The sequence below is a fragment of the Lepisosteus platostomus genome, chromosome 16, assembly GCF_059453375.1.
Source record: "Lepisosteus platostomus isolate fLepPlt1 chromosome 16, fLepPlt1.hap1, whole genome shotgun sequence".
Classification (NCBI taxonomy): Eukaryota; Metazoa; Chordata; class Actinopteri; order Semionotiformes; family Lepisosteidae; genus Lepisosteus; species Lepisosteus platostomus.
The window spans coordinates 6188371-6215743 of record NC_142626.1 but is presented as its reverse complement, the minus strand read 5'-3'; the positions used below and the strand labels follow the sequence as shown (position 1 = coordinate 6215743).

The 27373-nt window shown below is 41.5% G+C and overlaps 1 protein-coding gene across 1 annotated transcript in view; it reads left to right on the top strand.

The window, feature by feature from the left end:
* Window positions 1-27373, top strand: part of LOC148646745 (NACHT, LRR and PYD domains-containing protein 3-like) — a 2700574-nt gene that overhangs the window by 944306 nt on the left and 1728895 nt on the right. The window contains exons 8-9 of the mRNA XM_088608537.1: window positions 2336-2509; window positions 10613-10786. Coding sequence (XP_088464663.1) covers window positions 2336-2509; window positions 10613-10786 — 348 coding nt within the window. The remainder of the gene's footprint in view (window positions 1-2335; window positions 2510-10612; window positions 10787-27373) is intronic.

Genomic DNA, 27373 nt, shown 5'->3' with positions numbered 1-27373 from the left:
CTTACAAAAAGCATACTAAACACTGCTACCCCGTTCCTTAGTTAATACTGTAGTGCCATGCGGGGCGCTTTAGCATGTGAAGGCAAGGCGGGCTGAGAAGAGCGCCTGGGAGCGGGACTACGGGATATAGTATATAGTGGGGCGGAGCCTCTTCCCTTCGGGTGTGTACGTGTGTGTTAGTGAAGGTGCAGCACTGTAACCCCTGTCCCTGTGTGTTTACCTTTCCCGGTTCAAGTGAATACATAAATGTGTTGTTCAACCCCATTCCCATGTCCCATGCCTGCTCCATTCCGTACCAAAACCCGCAGTCGTTAAAATACATTTAATTGTTATAAACAGTTAAGACTGTTTTTAATTGTGAAAGCAAAATTTTTTTAAATGTATTTTACCCTAATTTGTCTTTACTAATTTTGTATTTTACTTCATTTCCAATACTCAGATTTAACGTACATTTGAACAATGACATGTATTTCTAATATTGAACTAAATTAGTCATAACATTCAGAAATAGTCGAGAATAGTTTTGTATTTGTTTTGATGAAACTTTGCTAAAATTTATAAAAACCTAAAGGCGAGTAAAATCTATAATCTTTCCACATCATGTCATTAGGGAGTACAATAAGCTCCTGCTTTGTTTAACAATGGTTTAAAAAGTAAATATAATTTGTGAGAAAGTAGCTGTCCTTAATGATAATTAAAGGAACAGAAGTCAAAAGAAATGATTTACGTTGCTTAATTTTAAAAACTAATTTATAAAAACAGACGCTGCAGACGGCTCATTCTGTATGACAGCTCCGCGTAAAAAGTGTGCAGTGTTGTATATTTTTAGGAGGGATGGGGTTTGTTTAGTTTTATTATCGTTTTCTTTTAAGTTGGATTTGTATAGTATATAGGGGTTGTGACTTTTTATGAGGTTTAGGCTTCACATTATTATTGTTTATTATTTTTATTTTATGTGTTGTTATGCTTAAAACCCTGGTTGTTGTTTTTTTTCTTCAAATGGGAATGTTGTTTTTCTCAACATATTTACAAACAACAATAATAAAATCTCCAGTTCACTTACTCCAGTGTTGGTAATTTACTTTGGGATTAATAAACCATTTGAAGAAAAACAACAACATTATAACTAAAAATAACTAGAAGAAGATGACTTCTAATAAAAAATATAATAATACTGAACATGTGAAGCAATTTATATTATGGTTTAAAGTCAAAGTCTTTCTTTCTTTTTCCCTTTTCATTGTAGCTCCATGTGTCTCCCTGTTTCCCTTCCTGACAATTTCTTCACATCTTTCTTTTTCCTTCTGGAACCCAAATTTTAAAGCAGCAGTTATCTTCATCATTCTCATCCATGGACATTCTGAGATGTATAATAACATGATGTTGTATATTACTGTTGAGCTAGGTGTTGAATATGATTTTTTTCTTTGTGTTTATGAAATTCAAGTGTTTTAAACGTTTAATTAAAAAGTAACTTACAGCGGAAGTTTCCAAATTGATCACGAGGAAGAAAAATCACCCGTTTTGTGCGCATAAAAAAGGTTTTTTTTTTTAGCTAAACCCTTTTTTTATAGCTTTTAAAGTCATGCAATTCATAAGTTAGGCAGGGACACGTCATTGTTTCATTGTCATTGTTTCTTATGTGTAAAAAGTGTGCAGTGTTGTATATTTTTGGGAGGGATGGGGTTTGTTTAGTTTCATTATCATTTTCTTTTTCTTTTTAATGGGATTTGTACAGTATATACTGTAGGGGTTGTGTGTGTGTATGCTGTTTTACTGCTTAACATTATTATTTTTATTATTTTATGTTTTGTTATGCTTAAAACCCTGGTTAATGCTTTTTTCTTCAAATGGGAATGTTGTTTTTCTCAACATATCTACAAACAACAGTAACAAAATCTCCAGTTCACTTACTGAAGTGTTGGTAATTTACATTGGTATTAATAAACCTTTTGAAGAAAACAACATATAACCCCATAACTAACTAAACATAAATATAAGAAGATGACATATAATAAATGTGAAGCAATTTTTATTTTGGTTAAAAGTCAAAGTCTTTCTTTCTGTTCCCCTTTTCATTGTAGCTCCACGTGTCTCCCTGTTTCCCAACTGTCTCCCTTCCTGACAGTTTTCTTCTCATCTTTCTTCTTCCTTCTGGACCCCAAACTTGAAGCAGCTGTTATCTTCATCATCTTCATCCATGGACACTCTGAGATGGATAATGCCATAATGTTTTATATTACTGCTGAGCTGGGTGTTGTAGTGAAGACTTGGAAAGAAGGATGTGGATGAGCTGTGCAGATGTTCAGCTGTGCTCCTGTCTTTTTGACTGCAGGATGTGGAGATGTGAACTAACAGAGAGATGTTGTGAAGATCTGGCCTCTGTTCTTCAGTCTCAACACTCCAGTCTGACAGAGCTGGATCTGGGTCTCAATAACCTGGGGGATTCAGGAGTGAAACTGCTGTCTGCAGCTCTGAGGGATCCCAACTGTAAATTAACAACACTGCGGTCAGTGAACACTGGTGATTTCTTTGTTTTTTATTGTTTTATTTAGGTATGCTGAGACAGAATATTGCCATTTTCACATGCATTAGAAAAGAAACACCTAGGAAGAACAGAACAAAAAAGAAGGGGGGCACCTAGAAATACAAAAAACTGCTACGCAATCTTATACAAGTTCTTGTTTGTGGCTTCTTTGTTAATATCTCATTACTGAGAGACACGACATGCAACCTTTCCCATTTTACCCATCCTTTTTTACACATGTATATGTTGTGGTTCATTTATAATTCTGTGGATAATATTCTTCATGAGATTTCATTCATAGAGTCCTTCTTCATTTGAACACAAGGTCTGTCCAGCTTTAACCAGTTTCTAGTGATTTATTTCATGGCTGCAGTTCTGACAGTTCTAAACAAGTATCTTTCTGCCTCTGAAGGCCGTTCATCTGGTGTTTGTCCCAGAAGGAAAATGACTCCTAATGAGGATTTTGTTTTATATTTCTTCAAGAAGCTTTCCCCAATTTATTTTCATACCAAAAAATGTTTACAATATGCCAGGTTTTCCTTGCAATTCTTCCAACTGTTTGTGCTCCCAAATTTATAATATTTGGCTTGTACTGTAGTTGGTGTTTCTTCCAATATTGAATATGAACTTTTTACTCATATTCTTCCATGAATGTGAATTGGTGGATTTATGCAGATTTGAATGGGTTTTAGAGTCTTCAATTGCTGTGGAAAGGCCAACCTCCTTTTCTCACCTGCGTCTTACTCTTGTATTCCTCCTGTATTTTCTGATATTTTATATACATCTGAAAGGATGTAGCTGTGGAAATAAGTTAGGTATGCAAAATTTACCAATTTGTTAACCTCTCATCTTAGAGTCTCATTTACTTCTTCTCAGCTTTGATTTGTGTCCCCCCAGTGTTTTCTCCTCTCTCTGTGTGCTTTGACCTTGCCTGTTCGTCTTGGACTGATTCCTGTGCTTTGAACCCTGCATGTGTATGTGCTTTGACTCTCCTTCAGACTCTCCCTGGTGCTTTCATCAGTTCCTCTCAGCTCAACCCCTGCCCTTTTGATCTTTCGCCTGCATGCCCTGCTTGCTTCCAGCAGAACAAAGCAAAGCATTATGAAAGTAAATTCTGCAATTTAAATACAGTAATCCCATAGAAAATAATTTGTATTGTGAAATAAATAAAGAAATAGTAATTTTGAGGGGTGTAGCAGAGGTAGTTCGGACACGGTGACATCATCGCCCTCCCTGTGCGTAGCAGGGACCTCAGCCGCCTGGGTTGAGGGAGGTCTCTTTTAGCTCATCCGGATGGTTCCCTGTTGCGTTATGCCGGAGACCCGGGTTTGCGCCCCAGGTGTTGCAGGACAAACCGGTGGGGTGGAGTGGCAGGGGGCACGAGCCTGTGTGGAACCGCGATGGTCACGGTTGCATGGGACCCTGACGTTAAACCACACAAAATAGACATTCTAGTAATGGTCATTGAGAGGCATAAGGAAGGTCTGGAACAAAACAGAAATCCTGGAAGTACCTTCATTCTTGCTGTCTTCATCCTTCTCAAGAATGAGACAGGCAGCAGTTTCCATCTATTGAAGTCTTGCTTGAGCTGATTTTCTAGCACCTCTTAGTTACATTTTAATGTGTTTTATAGGTTTCTGGGTATTAAAATAGCTTAACATTTTATCTTATCCCAATCCTATTGTAAATTTAAAAAAATGTTTACCTCCAGGGATATAGATTCCCTAGTAACAGTGCTTCAGAATTTCCTTTGTTTCCTATTTTGAAAAGTTGCTGTAGTCTGTGATTACATCTGTGAGAACAGGAAAAGATGTTGAATTTCTGCTGTATATACTAACATCATCTTTATTAAGAGCCTGATTGTACCCTTCTGTTGTCTTATACTCTGAGAGAATAAATCACTGGTGACAAGCATCTCCTCGTCTTCTTCCCCTGTATGAATTAAAGCTCTTTAACAGAATACCATCAGCCTGTTCTTGTGCATTTGGTTGTTTTTACATTGTATGTAGCTAAGCTATAAAACCATTGTGAAAACCAAATTCCCTACAAGTTTCAAATACAAAAGGCTGTAATACCCTGTCAAATGGAAACATGTTTTTTTCATTCCAGTTTTTGTGTTTAAAGATACAATTTAGTTTAGCCCAGCAAGACCTCCAGCCAAATAGTAAATTTCCACCTGGAATGATGTCCCCTCAAACAGTTTATAATAACTCTGCAATTACAAAATGTAATTATACACTAGAAGTATACAGTATACAGTAGAAGTCTTAGATTTCTTATACTGTATGACTTACTGTGTCCTCTCACCAGGTAGAAATATGCAGGATGAAAAAATCCCTGGTTTTTAAAAGATCAACTTTTCAAGTTGTAGCCTTGTCAGCCAGCTGAAAAAGCTTGTACATGTTACCATATGTGTACTAGCTTGGATAAAACATCGAGACAAATTGAAAATATAAAATAAATCAACATAAGTTCTGTGAATACAGGACCCGGATTGATAATGTTCACATACCCAAAATTATTATTTAAAAGTATTAAAAGCTATTCTAGTTATTGCTATATTACTATATAATAGTGTGTTGGGTATATTGTGTTATGTATTGCCTTGTAATTTGCACTATCTGCACTTTGCACTATGTGTATCCTGTTTACAATGTCTACTGTATGTCACCCCACAATCTGTATGTATTCTAATGCCCCAGTATAGTGACAGGGAGGCTATACTGTAAACAGGCTCTCTCCTTTGAATGAGATGTAAAACCAAGGTCTGTCTGTGGTCATTAAAATACCAGGATGTTTCTCGAAAAGAGTAGGGTTATTACCCTGGCATCTTGGCCAAATTTCCCATTGGACTTTACCTATCATAGCCTCCTAATACTCCCCATCTATGAAATGGCTTCATCACCCAGTTCTCCTCCTCACTGAGAGCTGGTGTGTTGTGAGCGTACTGGTGCATCATCCAGATGGAGGTTGTATATTGGTGGTGGTGAAGGGGATCCCCATAATCTGTAAAGAGCTTTGAGTGGAGTGTCCAGAAAAGTGATATAAGTGTAAGCAATTCTTATTAATTATAGGTATTCCTGTAACATCACCTGCCAATAACTTTGCACATTAAGATGTGTCCTTCTTCATATACACTTACACCACATACATATACTGTCCGTAGTGTAGTGTACGTGTATACAGTATGTACACTTTCATCAGTGTTATGTCAGCATGTCCAATCTTTCCAAGGACATAATATATAGTCACAGTAATAGGTTTATTCCATGCTGAAAAAAAGAATAAAGAGAACACAACGTTTCGGCCGTGGAGCCTTCTTCAGGTGTGAGAGAGACAGGGCAGTAGGCAAAGGTAAAGTAGCGGGAGAACAAAGGCTGGGAGGGAGGAGGAGTGAGAGGCGGGAGCAGGGGACAGAAAGAGAGGCCAATCAAGAGGTGTGAGGTCAGAATAGGTGTAGAGAGGTGTGAAATGAAACTTTCAATGAATGGAAGTCTGTCGTTAAGAGAATGTAATGAACAGTTCTTTCCGGACCCTATGCGGATGACACAATCCGAAGGAGTGGGGAAACACTAGGGAAACGTCATGCAGGAAAACGGGGCTGAAGACAAGGGGGCGTGTCCAAGGTGCGCTGGTGCACGGGGGAGGTGTGGCCGAGGCGAACAATCCGAGAGTAGTCCTTAGGGAAAATCCAAAACACAAGGGTAAGTCCAAAACCAGGAGATCCATCAGAACTCGGAATTAAAACCACGAAGGCCGGGTCAGAACCGGCGGACGGGGAACGGGAACGGAGGTTAAAACCTTAACGGGACCAGGCGCTTCCAGGTCCCGGACTCGCATGATATGGAAATCAGAGCAGAGCCCGGAAGAGCGTCAGCGCCTGGCTTTTAAGGTGGGCAGGGAATAGGGAACAGGTGCAGAGAATAAAGTCTTGAGTGATAGGGCTGGAGCACCCTTAAGGAGGGGGAACTAATATCGTGACAGAGAAAGGAGAAGGTGTGATCCTAGCTGCAGAATCATTTTGGTTTCGGTAGTCTTTCTGATGTATGAAAACCGTCTTTGAGAACACAGATGGAGAGATTAGAGTGGTCGTGGCCGTCAGAGGTGAAATGAGAAACAATGGGCTTGGAGAGATCTTTAATCTTCACAGCAAACAGGCCATACAGTATTGAAAAAAAGAACAATCTGCCAACCAACTAAAACACACTCATATTTATTTTCAAGTTTTGGCTTCTTGTTCGCTTACATCGATTAGTGAGCAGGAAGGGACAGTTTTATATCACAATCCTTGCAAACTCTTGCTCTCGCCAGGGGTGAGACCAGCAGATTCTCGTCTTCCTTCACCAACATGGCAACCATGCAGTACTTTCACTTAGTTCATGATTTTGAACTGAAATTTGCAGTATTTTGCAATACTACTTTGATACCAAGAGTTAAAACCCTGTCTGAGAGCTTGGGACCTCTGAGTGAGGTGTGGATCAATATTGCAGGTGGGGTCATGATTTTGATTAGGAGCAAGTGGGAATTAAATAGAAAGAAAAGTTCCACTCAGTGCTCTATATTCAGACACATCTTTCTACAGTCTTCTTCATCCCACTGTGTCTCACCTTCCCCGTAATAAAACTGTGATGACAAATATAAGATGCCCGAATTTGTAAGAAAAGCTTCCCCTCTCATTTCCGTGTCTCGCAGGTTTAAACTTGCTCCTCACTCTCTTGTTCCTCTTTAACTTTGACTCTTTCTTTCTCTTGTCTGTTCTCCATCTGTCTCAATCACTGTCTTCACAGCAGTAATGCCAGCCAGACCCTTTTATGTAGTGCTGCTCAGTCAGTATAGAAGTGGTTATTCAGCAATAAGACCAGAGGGGAGTGAGGAGCACTCTGCTTCAACAGTGTGGACAGTGTTGCACACACCTTTCCCCAAAACTTTAAAACTCTAAAATATCAGTGCTTTCCCATACTACAGAGAGTGTGCCTGTGACTCCCTGTGAACACAGTGTGCACTTTGGGGAATCAGTAATATGCATTGAAACTGACTCCGAGACAATAGATGTGTCCTAGGAATTAAGTTAAAAAGGATCAACTGGTGATTGGGATTTCTCAAAGCAAAATTTAGATCATTCCAAATAGTGTCCAATGAGAAGTGTATCCATGAGAGACACATCAATTTCCAGCTGTTATAGATCCTTAAGGATTTAAATCAGAATCTAAGTAACAAAGAGTAACATTAGGACACTATTCACTAAGCTGTGTCTCCTGCATCTATTATCTTACATAAGGGGTGACCCAGAGCTCCATGTCCCAGGTAACCCCATAAAAACACACAGCAGAGAGAAGTAACAAAGAATGAAAAATTTTGTATATTATCCCTAACAATGGCAGATGCAAATGTTATTTCCCTTATTCAACAATTGAAGAAAAAGAAACCGGCATCCATCAGATAAAAAAAAGTTTTTATGAAAAACTGGACAGTGTGAGCCCCATGTAGTCTGATTTTTATATGTCTTCCACTAGGCACCACACTGTAATTGGGTACAAAACAATGGGGTTTAATTGTCATTCTTTAAAAGTCAATTTTCTAAAGTTGTAGCTCATGAAAATACCCAGATTTTTTTCCAATGCTTTTCCAGTGCTACTCCAGTGTCTTCTACTGAAACTGGGGGAACAAAGACAGCACATTCTGCATGAAGGTTTTATAAAGCCAGGTCCAAGGATCACAAAACCTTTTCAAAATCTAAAATTATACAAATAGTTATGGGCAGTTATAGACACACAGTCATAGTTTTATAAGCAAATAGTAAAAGAGATGTTATCTTCTGGCAGCTCAGTTATACATTTCTTAAAGATCAGAATTTGCAATCCACTTTTTTTATTGTAATCCACAATTTCTTCCAATATGTAGCCTTTTTGAGAGGTTTGAGGTGCCTGAAATGTATGAGCAATAAGTAGGCATAGCACACACCCTCATTTCATACACCACAGCTGTCACACACCTCTCTCACTTTTTCTGTAAACGTAGTAGCCTTGATTTGTATTTCCATCAGTACAATTGGTGATGTTACTGAACTGACAAGGTTTTCTTAGCCTTTCAAAATAAAAAATAAAATTAAAATAAAATTATGAAAATGTCCATTATTATTATCAGTGAGCTACTGGCAGTGACACTGACAAGGCAGACCTGTGCAGTGTATACACAGAGTGGCATCAGAGTGAGGAGCCAGGGAGGTTGTGTATTTGTTTTTTTATAACGGAAAGTGTGTTGAGTCTCAGCACGAGTGGGATGTGATGAAGAGAGACTCGGGGTTGTTAATGTGAGAGGTCTGAGTGCCGGAGTGAGTCTCTGGAGACTGTGTGTGTGTGACTTAGTCTGGTGGCTTCAAGTGAGGATGTCAGAGGCTGGAGGTGACCTGGAAGTCGGAGCGCTGACTGGCCGTGAGGGGACCAGTGAGTGTCATGTGGGAGCAGGAGGCTCCAGATCAGGGAAAGAACAGGAAGCTGCTTGTGGTGACTCGGAGCAGAGGGTGCCATCTCCCTGAAAGGGACCAGCCGGAGGGCGTGTGAGAGGTGAGGCTCAGTGAGTCCAGGAATCTGCGACAGAAGGGTTTGGCTCGGTGAGGGACCTACATTATGATCTCAGAGGACATCAGACAGAAAGGCCAGTGGAGTCAGTGAGCTGGAGACTCGGGGCCTGAGAGTCTGTGAGACAGGGACCCAGAGGTCTCTGAGGATGTGTGCCCCATGCTCTGGTGCCATGATGAGGGGCTGAGTACATCACCGTTCTTGAAGGAGTGGGCTTGCAAAAAATGTGGAAACGTTCTCCAGCAGGCTGTGAGGGGTGTGTCTGGAGTGGTGGACACACCTGTTTGTGGGGGTCACTACCACTGTGACATCACAGTATCATGGAGAAATGTGGTTAGTTTTCTAACTAACCTGGAATCTATATCAGTGGTTGTTATGGTCCTCAGTTGGAGAGTTATTATTTTTTCCCTAATTGTTTTCTCCTTTTTCTCTGGGTGCAGCCAGTTAAGATACTGTATTAAGCAAATGAGGCACAAGCATTCGAAAGGGGGAATACTGAGAGACTTTGTTTTGGTATGGCCTCATTGTAAGGCACGACCACCTTTCCGGTTCTAGCCTGTCTAGTTGTTTTTTTAGTCAGTTAGTTTGTCGAGGGGGGGGGGGGGGTCTTTTCTTTGTCTTTCCCCTCCCAATTGGAATACAAATGTGCACCTCTGCCTCCCTTAATTGCTTCTCTCTCACACATTATAATAGTAATTTTAACAGAACTAATGTGCAGTACTCTATTGACAATGGAGTCCAACTGTATCAATATTAATGGTATTCAAGTGAAATGTACAGATGGATCCCAAGTCTAAAGATTTCCCCTGTGGCAGACAAAGTCTGAGGCAGAATTCTGGTTCATACAGACTTGCTCTCTCTTGACCTGCTGTTTTGTACTGAAGTTCAGTTTCATGAGTCATACAAAGTGGATGCAGTCACACGGTCGATTCCTCTGACAAATTATGATTGACATTGTTTATTGCTTCACATTTTGATTATGTGTTGTTATAGTTATAACCTTGCTTGTTTTTGTTTAAATTGTTTATTTTCTTCAAAAGAGAATGTTGTTTTCCTCAACACATCTACAAATAACAATCAAAATCTCCAGTTCTCTTTCTCTAGTGTTGTTAATTTACATTTTGTATGAATTCAACCATGTGAAGAATAAAAACCAAAGCTATAACTTTAACAAAACGCCATAAAATGTGAAGCAATTTCTATTATGGTTAAAAGTCAAAGTCTCTCTCATTCTATTTCCCTATTCCAACCATTGTAGCTTCATGTGTCTCCCTATTTCCCACTGTCTCCCTTCCTGACAGTTTTTTCTAATCTTTCTTCTTCTTTCTGGAGCCCAAAATTTGATGCAACAGTTATCTTCATCATCCCCATCCATGGGGACTCTGAGATGATAATGACATGATGTTGTATATTACTGCTGAGCTGGGTGTTGTAGAGAAGACTTGGAAAGAAAGATGTGGATGAGCTGTGCAGATGTTCAGCTATGCTCCTGTCTTTGTGTCTGCAGGATGGAGAGCTGTGAACTAACAGAGAGATGTTGTGAAGATCTGGCCTCTGTTCTTCAGTCTCAACACTCCAGTCTGACAGAGCTGGATCTGAGTGGCAATAAACTGGGGCATTCAGGAGTGAAACTGCTGTCTGCAGCTCAGAGGGATCCCAACTGTAAATTAACAACACTGAAGTAAGTGAACACTGCTGATTTATTTTTATTGTTTTATTTAGATATGTTAAGACTCACAGGTGTTGCATCAAAATGTAACACCTAGAAAATACAAAACAAAAAAGAAAGGTGACATATAAAAGTATTTTTTGTCTAATTTTATACAAGTTCTTGTCCTTGGGCTCTTTGTAAACGTATGATTACTGAGAGGCTCAAAACACAACCTTTCCCATTTTTTTAAATATATACTGTATATGTTGTAGATTTTTAATTCTGTAGATAATTTTCTTCTTGAAAGTGATTCTAGATTTGAACACTAGGTCTGTCCAGCTTTAACCAGTTTCTAGTGATTCTCTCCAGGAAGGTGAATTAGTGGATTTATGCAGATTTTAATGTTTTTAGATTCTTCAGTTGCTATGGGAGTGCCAGCCTCCCTTTCCATTTGAATCTTACCCTTATCTCTTATATTACTCCCTTTTTTATAATATTTTATATACATCTGAAAGGAAGTAGCTTTGGAAGTGAGTTAGATTTGCAATATTTATCAATTTGTTTATCTCAAGGTTCTTCCGGATGCTATTATCATATTTTAATTTGCATGCAGTATGATGCGCCACGCCCACCGCGTTTTGATGCAGTGTACTCCGTGCATTTTGAACGGCTGGATCTGTATATTAAATACAGGGGACCTGCGATGCTTATTTTACATTTTGGGATTATAATGAATCTGCAATGATGAGTGCATTTCAAATCATAAGGAAACTACCAAGTACAAGATAACATGTACCATAACAATCTCCAATTTATATCACAAAACAGATGAAGTGTCAATGTATGGGTAGTGCCATATTGCCATCATTGTCTGTGATTCAGAATGAGGCATGCCTTAGACCAAGTGAATTTTGCTGCCATGTTAATTCTAAATATTTTCATTTAACCGACACATACAAGACAACATGTTTTAGATTCTTTTAAGTATTGCAAAAAAAGAAACCTGCCAACCAACTTAAACACACTCATATTTATTTTCATTTCATTTCTTGTTCACTTTCAGCGACTAGTGAGCAGGAAGGGCAGGGTTTATGGCACAATTTGCCCAAAATCTTGCTCTCGCCCTTGGTGAGACCAGCTGATTCTCATCTGTCTTCGACAACATGGCAACCATGCAGTACTTCCACAGAGTTCATGATTGTGTACTTAATTTGAAATTAGAAATTTTGAGATACTATCAGTTTATTTTGTATCGGATATTTAAAACCCAGTCTAAGAATTTGGGACTGCAGTTCCCCTTTTAGATGGTGTGGATCAATAATGCAGGTGGGATCATGATTTTGATTGGGAGCAAGTGGGATTTAGTTCCACACAGGGCTACACACTCAGACACATCTTTCTAAAGTCCTCCTCATCTCAGTGTGTCTCACCTTGCCTAGTAATAAAACTGTGATGAGAAATATAAGATACTTGATCTTGTAAGAAAAGCTTCCCCTCTCATTTCCTTGTCTGACATGTTTAATCCTGCTCCTCACTCTCTTGCCCATCTTTTACTTTGTCCCTTTCTTTCTCTTGTCTGTTGTGCATCTGGCTCAATCATTCTCTTCACAACAGTATCTGCCAAACATAACAACAAACACAATCTGCCAGGTGTTTGTCAATTAATTTCTATCTAATGTTTTTAATTTTGTTTGATAATTCCACAGTGTTTGCTAATCCAACTAATTTGGTATCATGAAGAGATCATTGATATAAATTAAGAAGAGCAGTGGTCCTAGTACAGATCTCTGTGGTACTCCAATAATTACATCACTGCAGTTTGACTCTTATCTTATTTCCTTTCTCTATTAAATAATTCTCAATACAAACACACATTCTCTTTGCCTGTAATTTGAAAATTAATATTTTATATTGAACTTTATTAAAAATCTTCTGAAAATTTAAATACACGGTATCATACTATATGCATTGTTTGTTAATTACTATTGTTGCTTGTTAAGAACTACCAAGCTTGGTTATGTAAGACCTACCTTCTCTAAATCCCTGTTGACTTTTCCATGTATGTGATCCTCTAGTTTAGTTTTTATAATTTGTCCTTCCATGTAATAAAAATCAGACTTTATTGGTCTATAATTGCTTGTTTCAGTTTTGTTATCCATCACGTGGATTGGCACTACATTTCCATTTCTCCAGTCCCTGGCTTTAGTGTCTGTTGGAAGAGTTGTAACAGTGGCTTCTGAATACATATACTCTGAAATAATATAATATTATTTAAGCATTAATATTATTAGCCATAAACACTGTCATGCACAAATCCTTAAATGAATAACAATAATAATAAAATAATGAAAATCTGCAAGAGTTCACTTTTTAGATCCATTCATTGTGTTTTTTGGTCTTACAGAACATGAGGATTTAAACATTGAAGAAGATTCCTTAACGGAGCAAGGTGGCAGAATTTCTTATCTTTAAGAGACAGAACAAACTCCTCCAGATGTTCATCAAACACCACAGTCTGCAGACCTGCTGATCAAACCCCTCTGAGTAGACTGTGTGAAGGACTGTTTCCATTGTGCTCTAGTATATGTGAAAGGTAGAGACAGGTCTCCCTCTTGCTCTGGATCTGGTCCAGTGTGTAACTGGATGAGTATAAATTTGTTTCTTTTTTCTAGAATTAAAAAAGATTGTATCTTAAATATATAATTAGTTCTGTTGGTTTGCTATGCACATTTTGTCTTAATAAAATTGGATATTGCATACATGCAAGTTTTTATTTTGTGCAGTTAATTCCTAGGAAGATGGCATGGTAACACACTGGTTAGTATTGCTGCCCAACAGCACTGGGACCCTGGATTCAGTTCTGGGATGCTACTGTATCTGCGTGAGGTTTTTATATTCTCTTCATGTTTACATGGGTTTCCACCAGGTACTCCAGTTTTCTCCAACAGTCATGTTCGTAGATTAATGGGATTCTGGGAAAATTGACTCTGGTGTGAGTGTGTGTCCTGTGATGGACTGGAGTCCTGTCCTGATTGTACCCTGTCTTGTGCCCAAGGATTGCTGGTATAGGCTCTGGCTCCCTCATACAATTTCAGTAATAAGTCTCTTTCTATATGTAGAGTGGATAAGTGTGTATGAACAGTTTGTCTATATGAAGGCATCACTGCAGGGATGTGGATTTGGACTGACTGTGTATACTGACTGCGTAAACTGGGTTCACTCTGGGTTCAGCTGGTACTAGTGGGTTGAACATGTTTTTCCAGTAGAAAGGTACTGCTGGTTGTTCTGTATGTCCATGTTGCACCTGAACCAGACATAGCGCAGAAATGGACTGGACAAACACTTGCAAAAGCTTAAATATATAAAACAATCACAGATAGCTGTGTTACAAAAGAAAATGCGTATTTTAATCATAATTTAATCAAAAAGTGTTAAACAAAAACATATTTTAGAATTTGTGTAGTTGCTAGCATTGAACTGTGTGTAAGATGCAGATGAATAGAATCAATAGGCAAACATACAGTAGATGATGTTGTTCCAAGGAGCCAGCATCTTAAGATGTTCATATTTAGAAGCAATTTGTTTAAATAACAGATTAGCCTGTGGATACTGATGTGCCAGAGAGGTGGAAAAGCTGTTTGCCTACGCCATCACTTTAAAATGTATCCTCAGTGAGTAACTGCTGCTAACTCATAGTGGGTTTCTTACACTGTGTATAGTTACACAGTATCTTTAGTTCCATCCATTTTCTAATCTCTTTATCCAGTACAGGGGAGCTGGAGCCTATCCCAGCAAGCAACAGGCACAAGGCGGAATATACCCTGGACATAACACCAGTCCAACACAGGGAAGACACTTTATTTATCCAGAAGCCTATTAACCTGCCAGTATGTTTGGACTGCAAGAGGAAATCAGATCACCTGAGGAAACCCATGATTTGCATAATTTAATTTTGTAAACCTCTGAGACATCTGGTGCTCCTGTTGTATTTCTGAAAAAAAGATACAAAAAGCATGCTAACCAGTGTGCCAACCCTATTCTTAAGGTCATACAATTATATTTTTAAAAACAGTAACATTGTTCAACATTGTTACTAATGATTGTTTAGTTAGAAAAATATTTTAATATTCTATTTTACCCTATTATATTTACCCTCATTTTTCATTATTTTTAAATTGTGTATTTTACTTATTTTCTGATAGTCAGATTTAATGTATATTTGAACAAAGTCTTGTAAATTAATATTTTTTCAAGATGTGGAAGAAGGGCAACAATTTATTACAATGAAATTGTTAATATCAATTATTGATTACTAACTGTTTATGCTAACACCTGCCTTTCTTATTTAGATGTATATGAAATATTGAACTAAGTGTGACATAACATTCAAAAAATACAATCAAGAATCGCTTGTGGTATTTGTATAAATGAAACTTTTCTAAAATTTATTAAAAATATAAAAATCGATTAAAATGTATAATTTTGCCATGTGTAATGTCACGAGGAAGCACAATAAACACCTGCTTTGTTTAACGATGTTTCCAAAATAAAACTAACTGGTGAGAAAGCTATTTTTAATGCTAATTAAAAATCTTGAAGTTAAAAGAAATGATGTACGTTGCTTGATTAATTTTACACAGATACGCTCGGTGCTGTAAGCGATCCAGGCTACAGATGGCTCATTCTGTATTGCTGAGCTCCACACCTCCTCTCTCTCACAGTTCTGCCTCTTCTCTAACGGAGCTCCGTGGGCGGGGTGCTATTTTCTCAGCGACCTGCTGATCTGCTTCACACCACAGGAAGACAGGAGACCGTGATTGTTCCCGTATGAAATGCATGTTATGTTTACAAAATTAAGGTGTTTAAAACGTTTAAAAATTTAAAAGAACTTACAGCATACACATTCTAAGATTCTAAGATTCTAAGCTGATCACGAAGAAGAAAAATCACCCATCATAAATAGGCATTTTAATAAGAAAGCAAAAGTTCTGAAAACGTGAGAAAACGACCCTGAAAAAAGATGTTTGAAATTATTCTTTATTATTAATAATAAATTAATATTGTTAATAATGATCAAATACACTATTATAGTTCAGTTTCAGTTGTCTTTTTAATACCACTTTGTTATTTTTGATTATATTTATTATAATTATAGTTTCATTTTAATGCTTGTTGTTAAGGCTTGTTTTAAAGTGCCCCACTGGAAGAATTAATATTTTGAATTGAACCGAATTAAACCAGTTGAACTGTTTTTTTCTCCCACTGTTGACAGTATTCACCTTTGCTCATTCATGTTTCTATTGATATAATTTAACATTGAATACTTTGTGATATAAAACAATAAAAAGTCAAGTATAGTGTACATAATATTTAGGATTTTATTTTTTAAAAAGGAGTTTGTTTGTTAAAAGAAAAACTTATACCATAAGCAAGAATAAAACACAGACCTCTGATGAAGAAAGTGCAATACTGTTGTTAATTTCTTTAATTTAAGCTATTGCTATCAGTCAAATACAGTATACAGATGCAGCCATTCAAAGTGCGCGGCACAAACACGTACCGAGGGCATTTGGCTACATCATCACGCGTCCTAACGCATCATACCACGGTACGTGATTGGTTGACCGACGGGCACTCGTGCTTTGGTCGGTCATAGAAAGATTTAAATGTCTTCACTGTGCCCGTTTTAGTATTGAATATTCATATGGAATTTTACCACTGAAGGGAAAATCTTAGCAGCTGAGCATAAACTGAATAGGACCATAAAGCGTGTGAAGGCCATAAACAATATTAATTTTGGAACATAAACATACAGTATTACAGTACAGTATGTAAACTGTATATGGCTGGTCTCGGTACTTTAAAGAAATAGGTGAAATAACTTGTATAAAAAGTGGTAGTTTTAAGCTTTTCTGCGAATACGCTCGATACCGGAGTAAACAAGCATACTTTTAGAATTTGATTAATAGGGAATATAATATGGAATCGCGTATCTAAAGAAATTAATAACGATATAATTATATTCATATACTGCAACACAATAGTATATGCTGTACAATGTCTATTGATACTGTTTGTGTAGGGCTGTTTCACCCCACCTCATGTGAGTTGTGGGGTGGTTTAAGTGCTGGACCTGTAAGCAATAGGTCAGCTGGTGCCATGACTTTTCTTTTAACAAACATTTCTTTGAAAAAATAAAATAGCAATATTATGGACAATTAATTGACAATTTATATTTCTAAATATCACAACATGTTCGAATCGAAGTCATTTTTTATTAACAATGAATAGTCACCTTCTTTCCTTCTGACAATGGTTCCTGCTTCTGCTTCCTGCTTCTATCGTGACCGGGGTAAAGTTAGCTTGAAGTTCGAAAATGATCTGGCACGCCTGTAGCGTTTTCACGAAACCTCTTAGAGTTACAAAAACACTTGCTTTGTGTATAAAATACATTGTGAATGCTCTCTGAGCCTTTACTTTTTCATTTTTATGACATTTTTTTGACCAGCATGAATATTCTTTTGTCCATATCTTCGCAATGGAAGCACAGAACGCCTTCAAACCAAATGCATTTTAAATACCACGACTTGTGGAAATTTGCACAGCATCAGTGGGCTAATTATCCTTTTTTAAACCTCCGTTTTTTCATCAATGCGTAATTACGCACTAACTGGAACCTTGGGGACCGCTGTGTACACACATTCACAACGCGAGAAATAATGTTCAATACAGGTTCGTGCGAAAAGCCTGTATATGACCATAGGAAGCAGAACAGCGCAGTCTCCAATTACTCCGACTGTAAGCACGGGAATAAAGCTTTGTTTGATTTCTGAAACCCTTTCTTTATGTCCTGTTTTCATTCAGATAAGGGTCAACTATATTCACAATACTACTGACAGCAGGAAGATTCAAATATTCTTTACTCAGCAGCTTATTAAAACAGCTCCCATGATGTTCAAACCGACTTTTTACACAGAACACTGACACAGGTTTGTGTTCTGAATCTCTTTCTCTCGTGCTTTTATTTAATGTGGTACAATGCACTGGGATAGGGGTATTCTGTTCACAAACCAATAGCATTTAAACCACAGCACCCACAATGCTGCAAGTAAGTGTTTTGCACACTAAGCAGGTCCTCTGACTTTTCCCAGTTTTGTTTTGGGTTGTGGAGCCTTTCTTTATTTTTTTATGATTTTTTGAAGATAACACTGCAGGTAATATACACTGGGATAGGGTGTGTCTTCTTCATGGCTCAATAGCTTTTTAAGCACATCAGCCACAGTGCTGAAACCAAGTGTTTTACACACCAGACAGCCCCCCTAACCTTATACAACCTTGCTGTGGCTGTGGCCCCTTTCTTTATTTTTTAATGATTTTTTCAATATGGCACCATTAGACAGGTGGTACATGGGGATGGGGGGTGCTATTCACGAGTCAATAGCTCTTCAAGCACAACAGCCACAGTGCTGCAACCAGGTGTTTTACACACCAGACAGCTCCCCTAACCTTATACAACCTTGCTTTGAGTTGTGGAACATTTCTTTATTTTATTATGATATTTTTACTGTAATCAAGTGTTGTGCTCACTAGGCAGGCCTCCTCACCTTTCACAGTCTTGCTTTGTTGTGTCAAACTTTAATTCTCTTTTTAGGATTTTTTGAACATGGCAACTTCCACCGAGATCGGTGGGGGGTGCTCTTCAATAGCTTTTTCATCTATACACACAAACGGATGTAACCAAGACACTCAGAACCAACAGAATCAACCGAAACTCATAGAAAAACAAGAATGTCCCCGAGACACCTGCACCCCCCCTCTGGACCACTCTGGTATCAACACCCCCAAACCCATCCATACCAGTTAACAAGACTCAGAATCGGTGCAACCCTCCAACCTGGACCAAGAGCAGGATGGGACAAGAACCTGCACCACACTACGTACACAGGTTTGTATTTTTTGGCTGAAGATGAAAATGTCTAACACATTTTTGGTTCTAGCAAACAATAATAGTTGTTAAAATCCAAACACACATAATGAGATCACTCTCTGTCAGTATGTGTAACATTCTGGGTCTGGGCTCCTCTGTATTTGGGCTGAAGAGAGTTCAACAACATTATCAAATGGACTGACATCATAATCTGACAAGAGACATTGTTTAGGGGAGACCTGACCACCCACTGTCCCGCTGGTATCGTGAAGCTCATTGTCCCTTACCTTACCTGATTCTGGTTTTGGTAAGCTAAGGGACAATGAGATTCACCTCTCCTCTCTCTCTTTTCCACTCTATTCTTCCTCTCTCACACTCTTCCTCTCCTCTCTCTTTTCCACTCTGTTCTTCCTCTCGCACACTCTTCCTCTCCTCTCTCTTTTCCAATCTATTCTTCCTCTCTCACACTCTTCCTCTCCTCTCTCTTTTCCACTCTATTCTTCCTCTCTCACACTCTTCCTCTCCTCTCTCTTTTCCACTCTATTCTTCCTCTCTCACACTCTTCCTTTCCTCTCTCTTTTCCACTCTGTTCTTCCTCTCACACACTCTTCCTCTCCTCTCTCTTTTCCACTCTATTCTTCCTCTCTCACACTCTTCCTGTCCTCTCTCTTTTCCACTCTATTCTTCCTCTCTCACACTCTTCCTCTCCTCTCTCTTTCCCCCCTATTCTTCCTCTCTCACACTCTTCCTCTCCTCTCTCTTTCCCACTCTGTTCTTCCTCTCTAACACTCTTCCTCTCCCACCTCTCTCTTTTCCACTCTATTCTTCCTCTCACACTCTTCCTCTCTCTTTTCCACTCTGTTCTCCCACTCTCACACTCCTCCTTTCCTCTCTCTTTTACACTCTATTCTTCCTCTCTCACACTCTTTCCTCCTCTCTCTTTTCCACTCTATTCTTCCTCTCACACACTCTTCCTCTCCTCTATTTTCCTCTCTATTCTTCCTCTCTCACACTCTTCCTCTCCTCTCTCCTTTCCACTCTGTTCTTCCTCTCACACACTCTTCCTCTCCTCTCTCTTTTCCACTCTATTCTTCCTCTCTCACACTCTTCCTCTCCTCTCTCTTTTCCACTCTATTCTTCCTCTCTCACACTCTTCCTGTCCTCTCTCTTTTCCACTCTATTCTTCCTCTCTCACACTCTTCCTCTCCTCTATCTTTCCCTCTATTCTTCCTCTCTCACACTCTTCCTCTCCTCTCTTTCCCACTCTGTTCTTCCTCTCTCACACTCTTCCTCTCCCACCTCTCTCTTTTCCACTCTATTCTTCCTCTCACACTCTTCCTCTCTCTTTTCCACTCTGTTCTCCCACTCTCACACTCCTCCTCTCCTCTCTCTTTTACACTCTATTCTTCCTCTCTCACACTCTTTCCTCCTCTCTCTTTTCCACTCTATTCTTCCTCTCACACACTCTTCCTCTCCTCTCTTTTCCTCTCTATTCTTCCTCTCTCACACTCTTCCTCTCCTCTCTTTTCCACTCCATTCTTCCTCTCTCACACTCTTCCTCTCCTCTCTCTTTTCCACTCTATTCTTCCTCTCTCACACTCTTCTTCTCCTCTCTCTCTTGTCCACTCGGTTCTTCCTCTCTCACACTCTTCCTCTCCTCTGTATTCGCCCCTCTCTCTCTCTCTCTCTGTGTGTTTCTCGTGAGACTGAGTGAGAGAGTGGGCGGAGCTTCGGTGTATTTGAATCATGTGGCGGTGTTTCTTCACTGGTTTTGTGTTTTTCTGTTTTTCTGTCTTTTTGGGGGAAAAGCGGGGTTTATTTTCTCATCATGGCCGGTTCTGGAGGCTCTGATCCTCCAGACCTCTCCTTTGAGAAATTAACTCAACGCCATGGTATGAAAATCTCCCCTGCGGAGTTCTGTCCGCTGGAGAGTGCGTTCTTGCGGTCGGGGAGGTCGTGGGCTGCAGGAACATCAGGTCCGCTTCCCGCATGAGTGGAGGTATAGTCATTTTCCTGCAATCTACCGATCTGGCAAACACCCTGGTGGAGAAGGGGGTCGTCCTGGACGGCACCTTCACCCAGCTCGGAAGATCACCCTCTCCAACGTGCCCCCGTTCATGAGGAACAAGCTGCTGGAGAGGGAGCTGTCCCGGTACGGACAGGTGGTCTCTCCGATCAGGAGGGTCCCTCTGGGCTGCAGGGCACCGCAGCTGAAGCACGTCGTCTCTTTCCGGAGACAAGTCTACGTCATCTTAAAAAACCCCACAGAAGAGATCAATGTAGCCCTTAAATTTTGGATTGACAGCTGTGACTACGTTTGTATTCGTGACTTCGGAATTGATGAAGTGCTTCAGGTGCGGGAGCGAGGGGCATGTGGTGAAGAACTGCCCGGAGGTGGAGGACGAGACGGGCAGGGAGCCTCAGCCCCAGGGCGCACAGGAGCCCAGCAGACAGCATCAGGCAGCGGGGAGTGGAGCAGCGCAGGGAGGCAGCGGGGAGTCAGAGCCCACGGCCGGGGTGCAGGAGAGGAGATCGCTGGAGGGAGCAGGTGAGCCCGAGCCGGTGGTGTCCCAAGCAGGAGAACAGACAGTAAAGAGTGGACCACCGCAGCCCTCAGAAGAGCAGGGAGCCCCCCACACCGGAGAGCAAGAGACGAGCACTGGCGGAGCAGGGGAGCAGCAGAGCCCCGCTGCTCAAGAGAGTCAGGGAGAGAGAGAGCAGGCAGTGACATCGACAGAGGAAAACGCGTCTCAAGCGCCAGCGAAAACTGTAGACAAGGTGTGGGGAGGAAATGAATTATCATCTGAAAAAATAGACGATTGTTTTAAGACGCCGCGGAGAAAACGCACGAAAAAATCTGTGCAGAGTGCGGTGCAGAAGAAGCCAAGCATGGAGAGCTCGGTGGAGCCTGGGGGCCGCGAGTGACTCCGACACCGGGAGAGTGAGGACGCGCTGGAGTGTCCTCGCCGCCACCGCTGCTGCCGCCGCCCGGAGCTCCTCGGAGTCCGGGAGCGACGACGAGGGCGGCTTCACCGACTCCTCTCTCGCCTCGGGCTCCTCGGCCCGGCAGAGCTGCAGAGGAGGCTACAGTTTCCAGAGCAGCAGGGATTTCTTAGAGAAGACTAAAGGTAAGAGGGGAACTGTGGTCGAGGACTTTTTCCCACCGACACAGAGCTCTTTGTCCTCTCCGCGACATGCCATCTGAAGAGGGGCTCGGGTGCGAATGACTTCAGCGATCAGGAGAGATGGCGTCTGAAGATCCTGTTATGTGATGGGGGCAGGACCGCGGAACGCACCTCAGCACGAATGAGTCCTGTCTCTCACGTCACATCACATTTTCGTGTTTTATGTTCTTTATTTTTTTCTTTTCCGCAAACATGGGCGACATTAGAATAAGGAGTTTGAACACCAATGGGTGCCGGAGGGCTTTGAAGCGAGCTGCGGTGTTGGAGATTATCAAAGAAAAGAGCCTGCAGGTGACTTTCCTGCAGGAGACCCACACCGACAGCTCCAACATCGTCGCCTGACAGCGGGAGTGGCAGGGGGACATCGTGTACAGTCACGGCTCCCCTGTGAGCGCGGGGGGCGCAGTGCTGTTCTCTGTGGGGTTCAAGCCCCTCTCTGTCGCTGTCCAGGAGGTGGTGAAGGGTCACCTGCTACTCGTGCGAGTAGTTCTCGGGAAGAAAACCTTTGTTTTTATTAATGTTTATGCACCCACCGACGGCGGGGAGAGGGTCACCTTCTTTGGGGAGCTTGAGACTGCACTGGCGACCTGCCAGCCTGAAGAGCTGGTCTTCCTGGGGGTGATTTTAACTGCACAGAGAGCAGCACACTGGACAGGAATCACGCAGAGCCACATGGCCCGTCGGCCAGGGAGCTGCGCAGGATCCACGTCCAGTCTGACCTCATTGACATCTGGAGGAGATGTCATGGGGACACGAGGCAGTACACCTGGGCCAAGGTTAGGGGGAATACCCTCTCTCTGGCCAGGTTAGACCGATTCTACTGCCATAAACATCATTACAGCATCGTCAAGCAGTGCTCCATCTGTCCAGTGGGCCTGTCGGACCACTGTCTCACTGTCTGCACAGTTGTTGTGCCATCAGCGAGGTCCCGCAGTGCCTACTGGCACTTTAATACCCAACTGCTTGATAATGCTCACTTCTGTGACTGCCTCGTGTTCTTCTGGCAGCAGTGGAGGAGTCAGAAAGCCCACTTTGTCTCCCTGAGGCAGTGGTGGGATATTGGCAAGGTGCAGATTCGCCAGTTCTGCCAGCAGTACACTGGAAGTGTCATGAGAGGTATCCGTGAGTCCATGAAGGCTCTGGAGAGAGACATTCTGGAGCTCCATCAGGCCCTGGAGTGTCGTGCAGACAGGAGGCTAATTGATGACCTCCACACCCAAAAAGAATCACTCATTGGCCTTCTGGACACAAAAGTACAAGGAGCTCTAATAAATTCTAGGGTTCAGAGTGCATCACAGGTAGACGCCCCGACTCGCTACTTCTTCGGCCTAGAGAAGAAACTGGGCCAGAGCCGGCAAATCCACAGGGCAGGAACTGCACGAGGCCGGGCAGATCCAGGAGAGGACCGTGCAGTTCTTCAAAGCGCTCTTCTCCAGCGAGGCTAGTGAGGACTCGGTCCGCACATGCAGGTTCCTTGAAGGCCATAAACAATATTAATTTTGGAACATAAACATACAGTATTACAGTACAGTATGTAAACTGTATATGGCTGGTCTCGGTACTTTAAAGAAATAGGTGAAATAACTTGTATAAAAAGTGGTAGTTTTAAGCTTTTCTGCGAATACGCTCGATACCGGAGTAAACAAGCATACTTTTAGAATTTGATTAATAGGGAATATAATATGGAATCGCGTATCTAAAGAAATTAATAACGATATAATTATATTCATATACTGCAACACAATAGTATATGCTGTACAATGTCTATTGATACTGTTTGTGTAGGGCTGTTTCACCCCACCTCATGTGAGTTGTGGGGTGGTTTAAGTGCTGGACCTGTAAGCAATAGGTCAGCTGGTGCCATGACTTTTCTTTTAACAAACATTTCTTTGGAAAAATAAAATAGCAATATTATGGACAATTAATTGACAATTTATATTTCTAAATATCACAACATGTTCGAATCGAAGTCATTTTTTAATAACAATGAATAGTCACCTTCTTTCCTTCTGACAATGGTTCCTGCTTCTGCTTCCTGCTTCTATCGTGACCGGGGTAAAGTTAGCTTGAAGTTCGAAAATGATTCTGGCACGCCTGTAGCGTTTTCACGAAACCTCTTAGAGTTACAAAAACACTTGCTTTGTGTATAAAATACATTGTGAATGCTCTCTGAGCCTTTACTTTTTCATTTTTATGACATTTTTTTGACCAGCATGAATATTCTTTTGTCCATATCTTCGCAATGGAAGCACAGAACGCCTTCAAACCAAATGCATTTTAAATATCACGACTTGTGGAAATTTGCACAGCATCAGTGGGCTAATTATCTTTTTTTAAACCTCCGTTTTTTCATCAATGCGTAATTACGCACTAACTGGAACCTTGGGGACCGCTGTGTACACACATTCACAACGCGAGAAATAATGTTCAATACAGGTTCGTGCGAAAAGCCTGTATATGACCATAGGAAGCAGAACAGCGCAGTCTCCAATTACTCCGACTGTAAGCACGGGAATAAAGCTTTGTTTGATTTCTGAAACCCTTTCTTTACGTCCTGTTTTCATTCAGATAAGGGTCAACTATATTCACAATACTACTGACAGCAGGAAGATTCAAATATTCTTTACTCAGCAGCTTATTAAAACAGCTCCCATGATGTTCAAACCGACTTTTTACACAGAACACTGACACAGGTTTGTGTTCTGAATCTCTTTCTCTCGTGCTTTTATTTAATGTGGTACAATGCACTGGGATAGGGGTATTCTGTTCACAAACCAATAGCATTTAAACCACAGCACCCACAATGCTGCAAGTAAGTGTTTTGCACACTAAGCAGGTCCTCTGACTTTTCCCAGTTTTGTTTTGGGTTGTGGAGCCTTTCTTTATTTTTTTATGATTTTTTGAAGATAACACTGCAGGTAATATACACTGGGATAGGGTGTGTCTTCTTCATGGCTCAATAGCTTTTTAAGCACATCAGCCACAGTGCTGAAACCAAGTGTTTTACACACCAGACAGCCCCCCTAACCTTATACAACCTTGCTGTGGCTGTGGCCCCTTTCTTTATTTTTTAATGATTTTTTCAATATGGCACCATTAGACAGGTGGTACATGGGGATGGGGGGTGCTATTCACGAGTCAATAGCTCTTCAAGCACAACAGCCACAGTGCTGCAACCAGGTGTTTTACACACCAGACAGCTCCCCTAACCTTATACAACCTTGCTTTGAGTTGTGGAACATTTCTTTATTTTATTATGATATTTTTACTGTAATCAAGTGTTGTGCTCACTAGGCAGGCCTCCTCACCTTTCACAGTCTTGCTTTGTTGTGTCAAACTTTAATTCTCTTTTTAGGATTTTTTGAACATGGCAACTTCCACCGAGATCGGTGGGGGGTGCTCTTCAATAGCTTTTTCATCTATACACACAAACGGATGTAACCAAGACACTCAGAACCAACAGAATCAACCGAAACTCATAGAAAAACAAGAATGTCCCCGAGACACCTGCACCCCCCCTCTGGACCACTCTGGTATCAACACCCCCAAACCCATCCATACCAGCTAACAAGACTCAGAATCGGTGCAACCCTCCAACCTGGACCAAGAGTAGGATGGGACAAGAACCTGCACCACACTACGTACACAGGTTTGTATTTTTTGGCTGAAGATGAAAATGTCTAACACATTTTTGGTTCTAGCAAACAATAATAATAGTTGTTAAAATCCAAACACACATAATGAGATCACTCTCTGTCAGTATGTGTAACATTCTGGGTTTGGGCTCCTCTGTATTTGGGCTGAAGAGAGTTCAACAACATTATTAAATGGACTGACATCATAATCTGACAAGAGACATTGTTTAGGGGAGACCTGACCACCCACTGTCCCCCTGGTATCGTGAAGCTCATTGTCCCTTACCTTACCTGATTCTGGTTTTGGTAAGCTAAGGGACAATGAGATTCACCTCTCCTCTCTCTCTTTTCCACTCTATTCTTCCTCTCGCACACTCTTCCTCTCCTCTCTCTTTTCCAATCTATTCTTCCTCTCTCACACTCTTCCTCTCCTCTCTCTTTTCCACTCTATTCTTCCTCTCTCACACTCTTCCTCTCCTCTCTCTTTTCCACTCTGTTCTTCCTCTCGCACACTCTTCCTCTCCTCTTTTCCAATCTATTCTTCCTCTCTCACACTCTTCCTCTCCTCTCTCTTTCCCACTCTGTTCTTCCTCTCTCACACTCTTCCTCTCCTCTCTCTTTTCCACTCTATTCTTCCTCTCACACTCTTCCTCTCTCTTTTCCACTCTGTTCTTCCACTCTCACACTCCTCCTCTCCTCTCTCTTTTACACTCTATTCTTCCTCTCTCACACTCTTCCTCTCCTCTCTCTTTTCCACTCTATTCTTCCTCTCACACACTTCCTCTCCTCTCTTTTCCTCTCTATTCTTCCTCTCTCACACTCTTCCTCTCCTCTCTTTTCCACTCCATTCTTCCTCTCTCACACTCTTCCTCTCCTCTCTCTTTTCCACTCTATTCTTCCTCTCTCACACTCTTCTTCTCCTCTCTCTCTTGTCCACTCGGTTCTTCCTCTCTCACACTCTTCCTCTCCTCTGTATTCACCCCTCTCTCTCTCTCTCTGTGTGTTTCTCGTGAGACTGAGTGAGAGAGTGGGCGGAGCTTCGGTGTGTTTGAATCATGTGGCGGTGTTTCTTCACTGGTTTTGTGTTTTTGTGTTTTTCTGTCTTTTTGGGGGAAAAGCGGGGTTTATTTTCTCATCATGGCCGGTTCTGGAGGCTCTGATCCTCCAGACCTCTTCTTTGAGAAATTAACTCGACGCCATGATATGAAAATCTCCCCTGCGGAGTTCTGTCCGCTGGAGAGTGCGTTCTTGTGGTCGGGGAGGTCGTGGGCTGCAGGAACATCAGGTCCGCTTCCCGCATGAGTGGAGGTATAGTCATTTTCCTGCAATCTACTGATCTGGCAAACACCCTGGTGGAGAAGGGGGTCGTCCTGGACGGCACCTTCACCCAGCTCGGATGATCACCCTCTCCAACGTGTCCCCGTTCATGAGGAACAAGCTGCTGGAGAGGGAGCTGTCCCGGTACGGACAGGTGGTCTCTCCGATCAGGAGGGTTCCTCTGGGTTGCAGGGCACCACAGCTGCAGCACGTCGTCTCTTTCCGGAGACAAGTCTACGTCATCTTAAAAAACCCCACAGAAGAGATCAATGTAGCCCTTAAATTTCGGATTGACAGCTGTGACTACGTTGTATTCGTGACTTCGGAATCGATGAAGTGCTTCAGGTGCGGGAGCGAGGGGCATGTGGTGAAGAACTGCCCGGAGGTGGAGGACGAGACGGGCAGGGAGCCTCAGCCCCAGGGCGCACAGGAGCCCAGCAGACAGCATCAGGCAGCGGGGAGTGGAGCAGCGCAGGGAGGCAGCGGGGAGTCAGAGCCCACGGCCGGGGTGCAGGAGAGGAGATCGCTGGAGGGAGCAGGTGAGCCCGAGCCG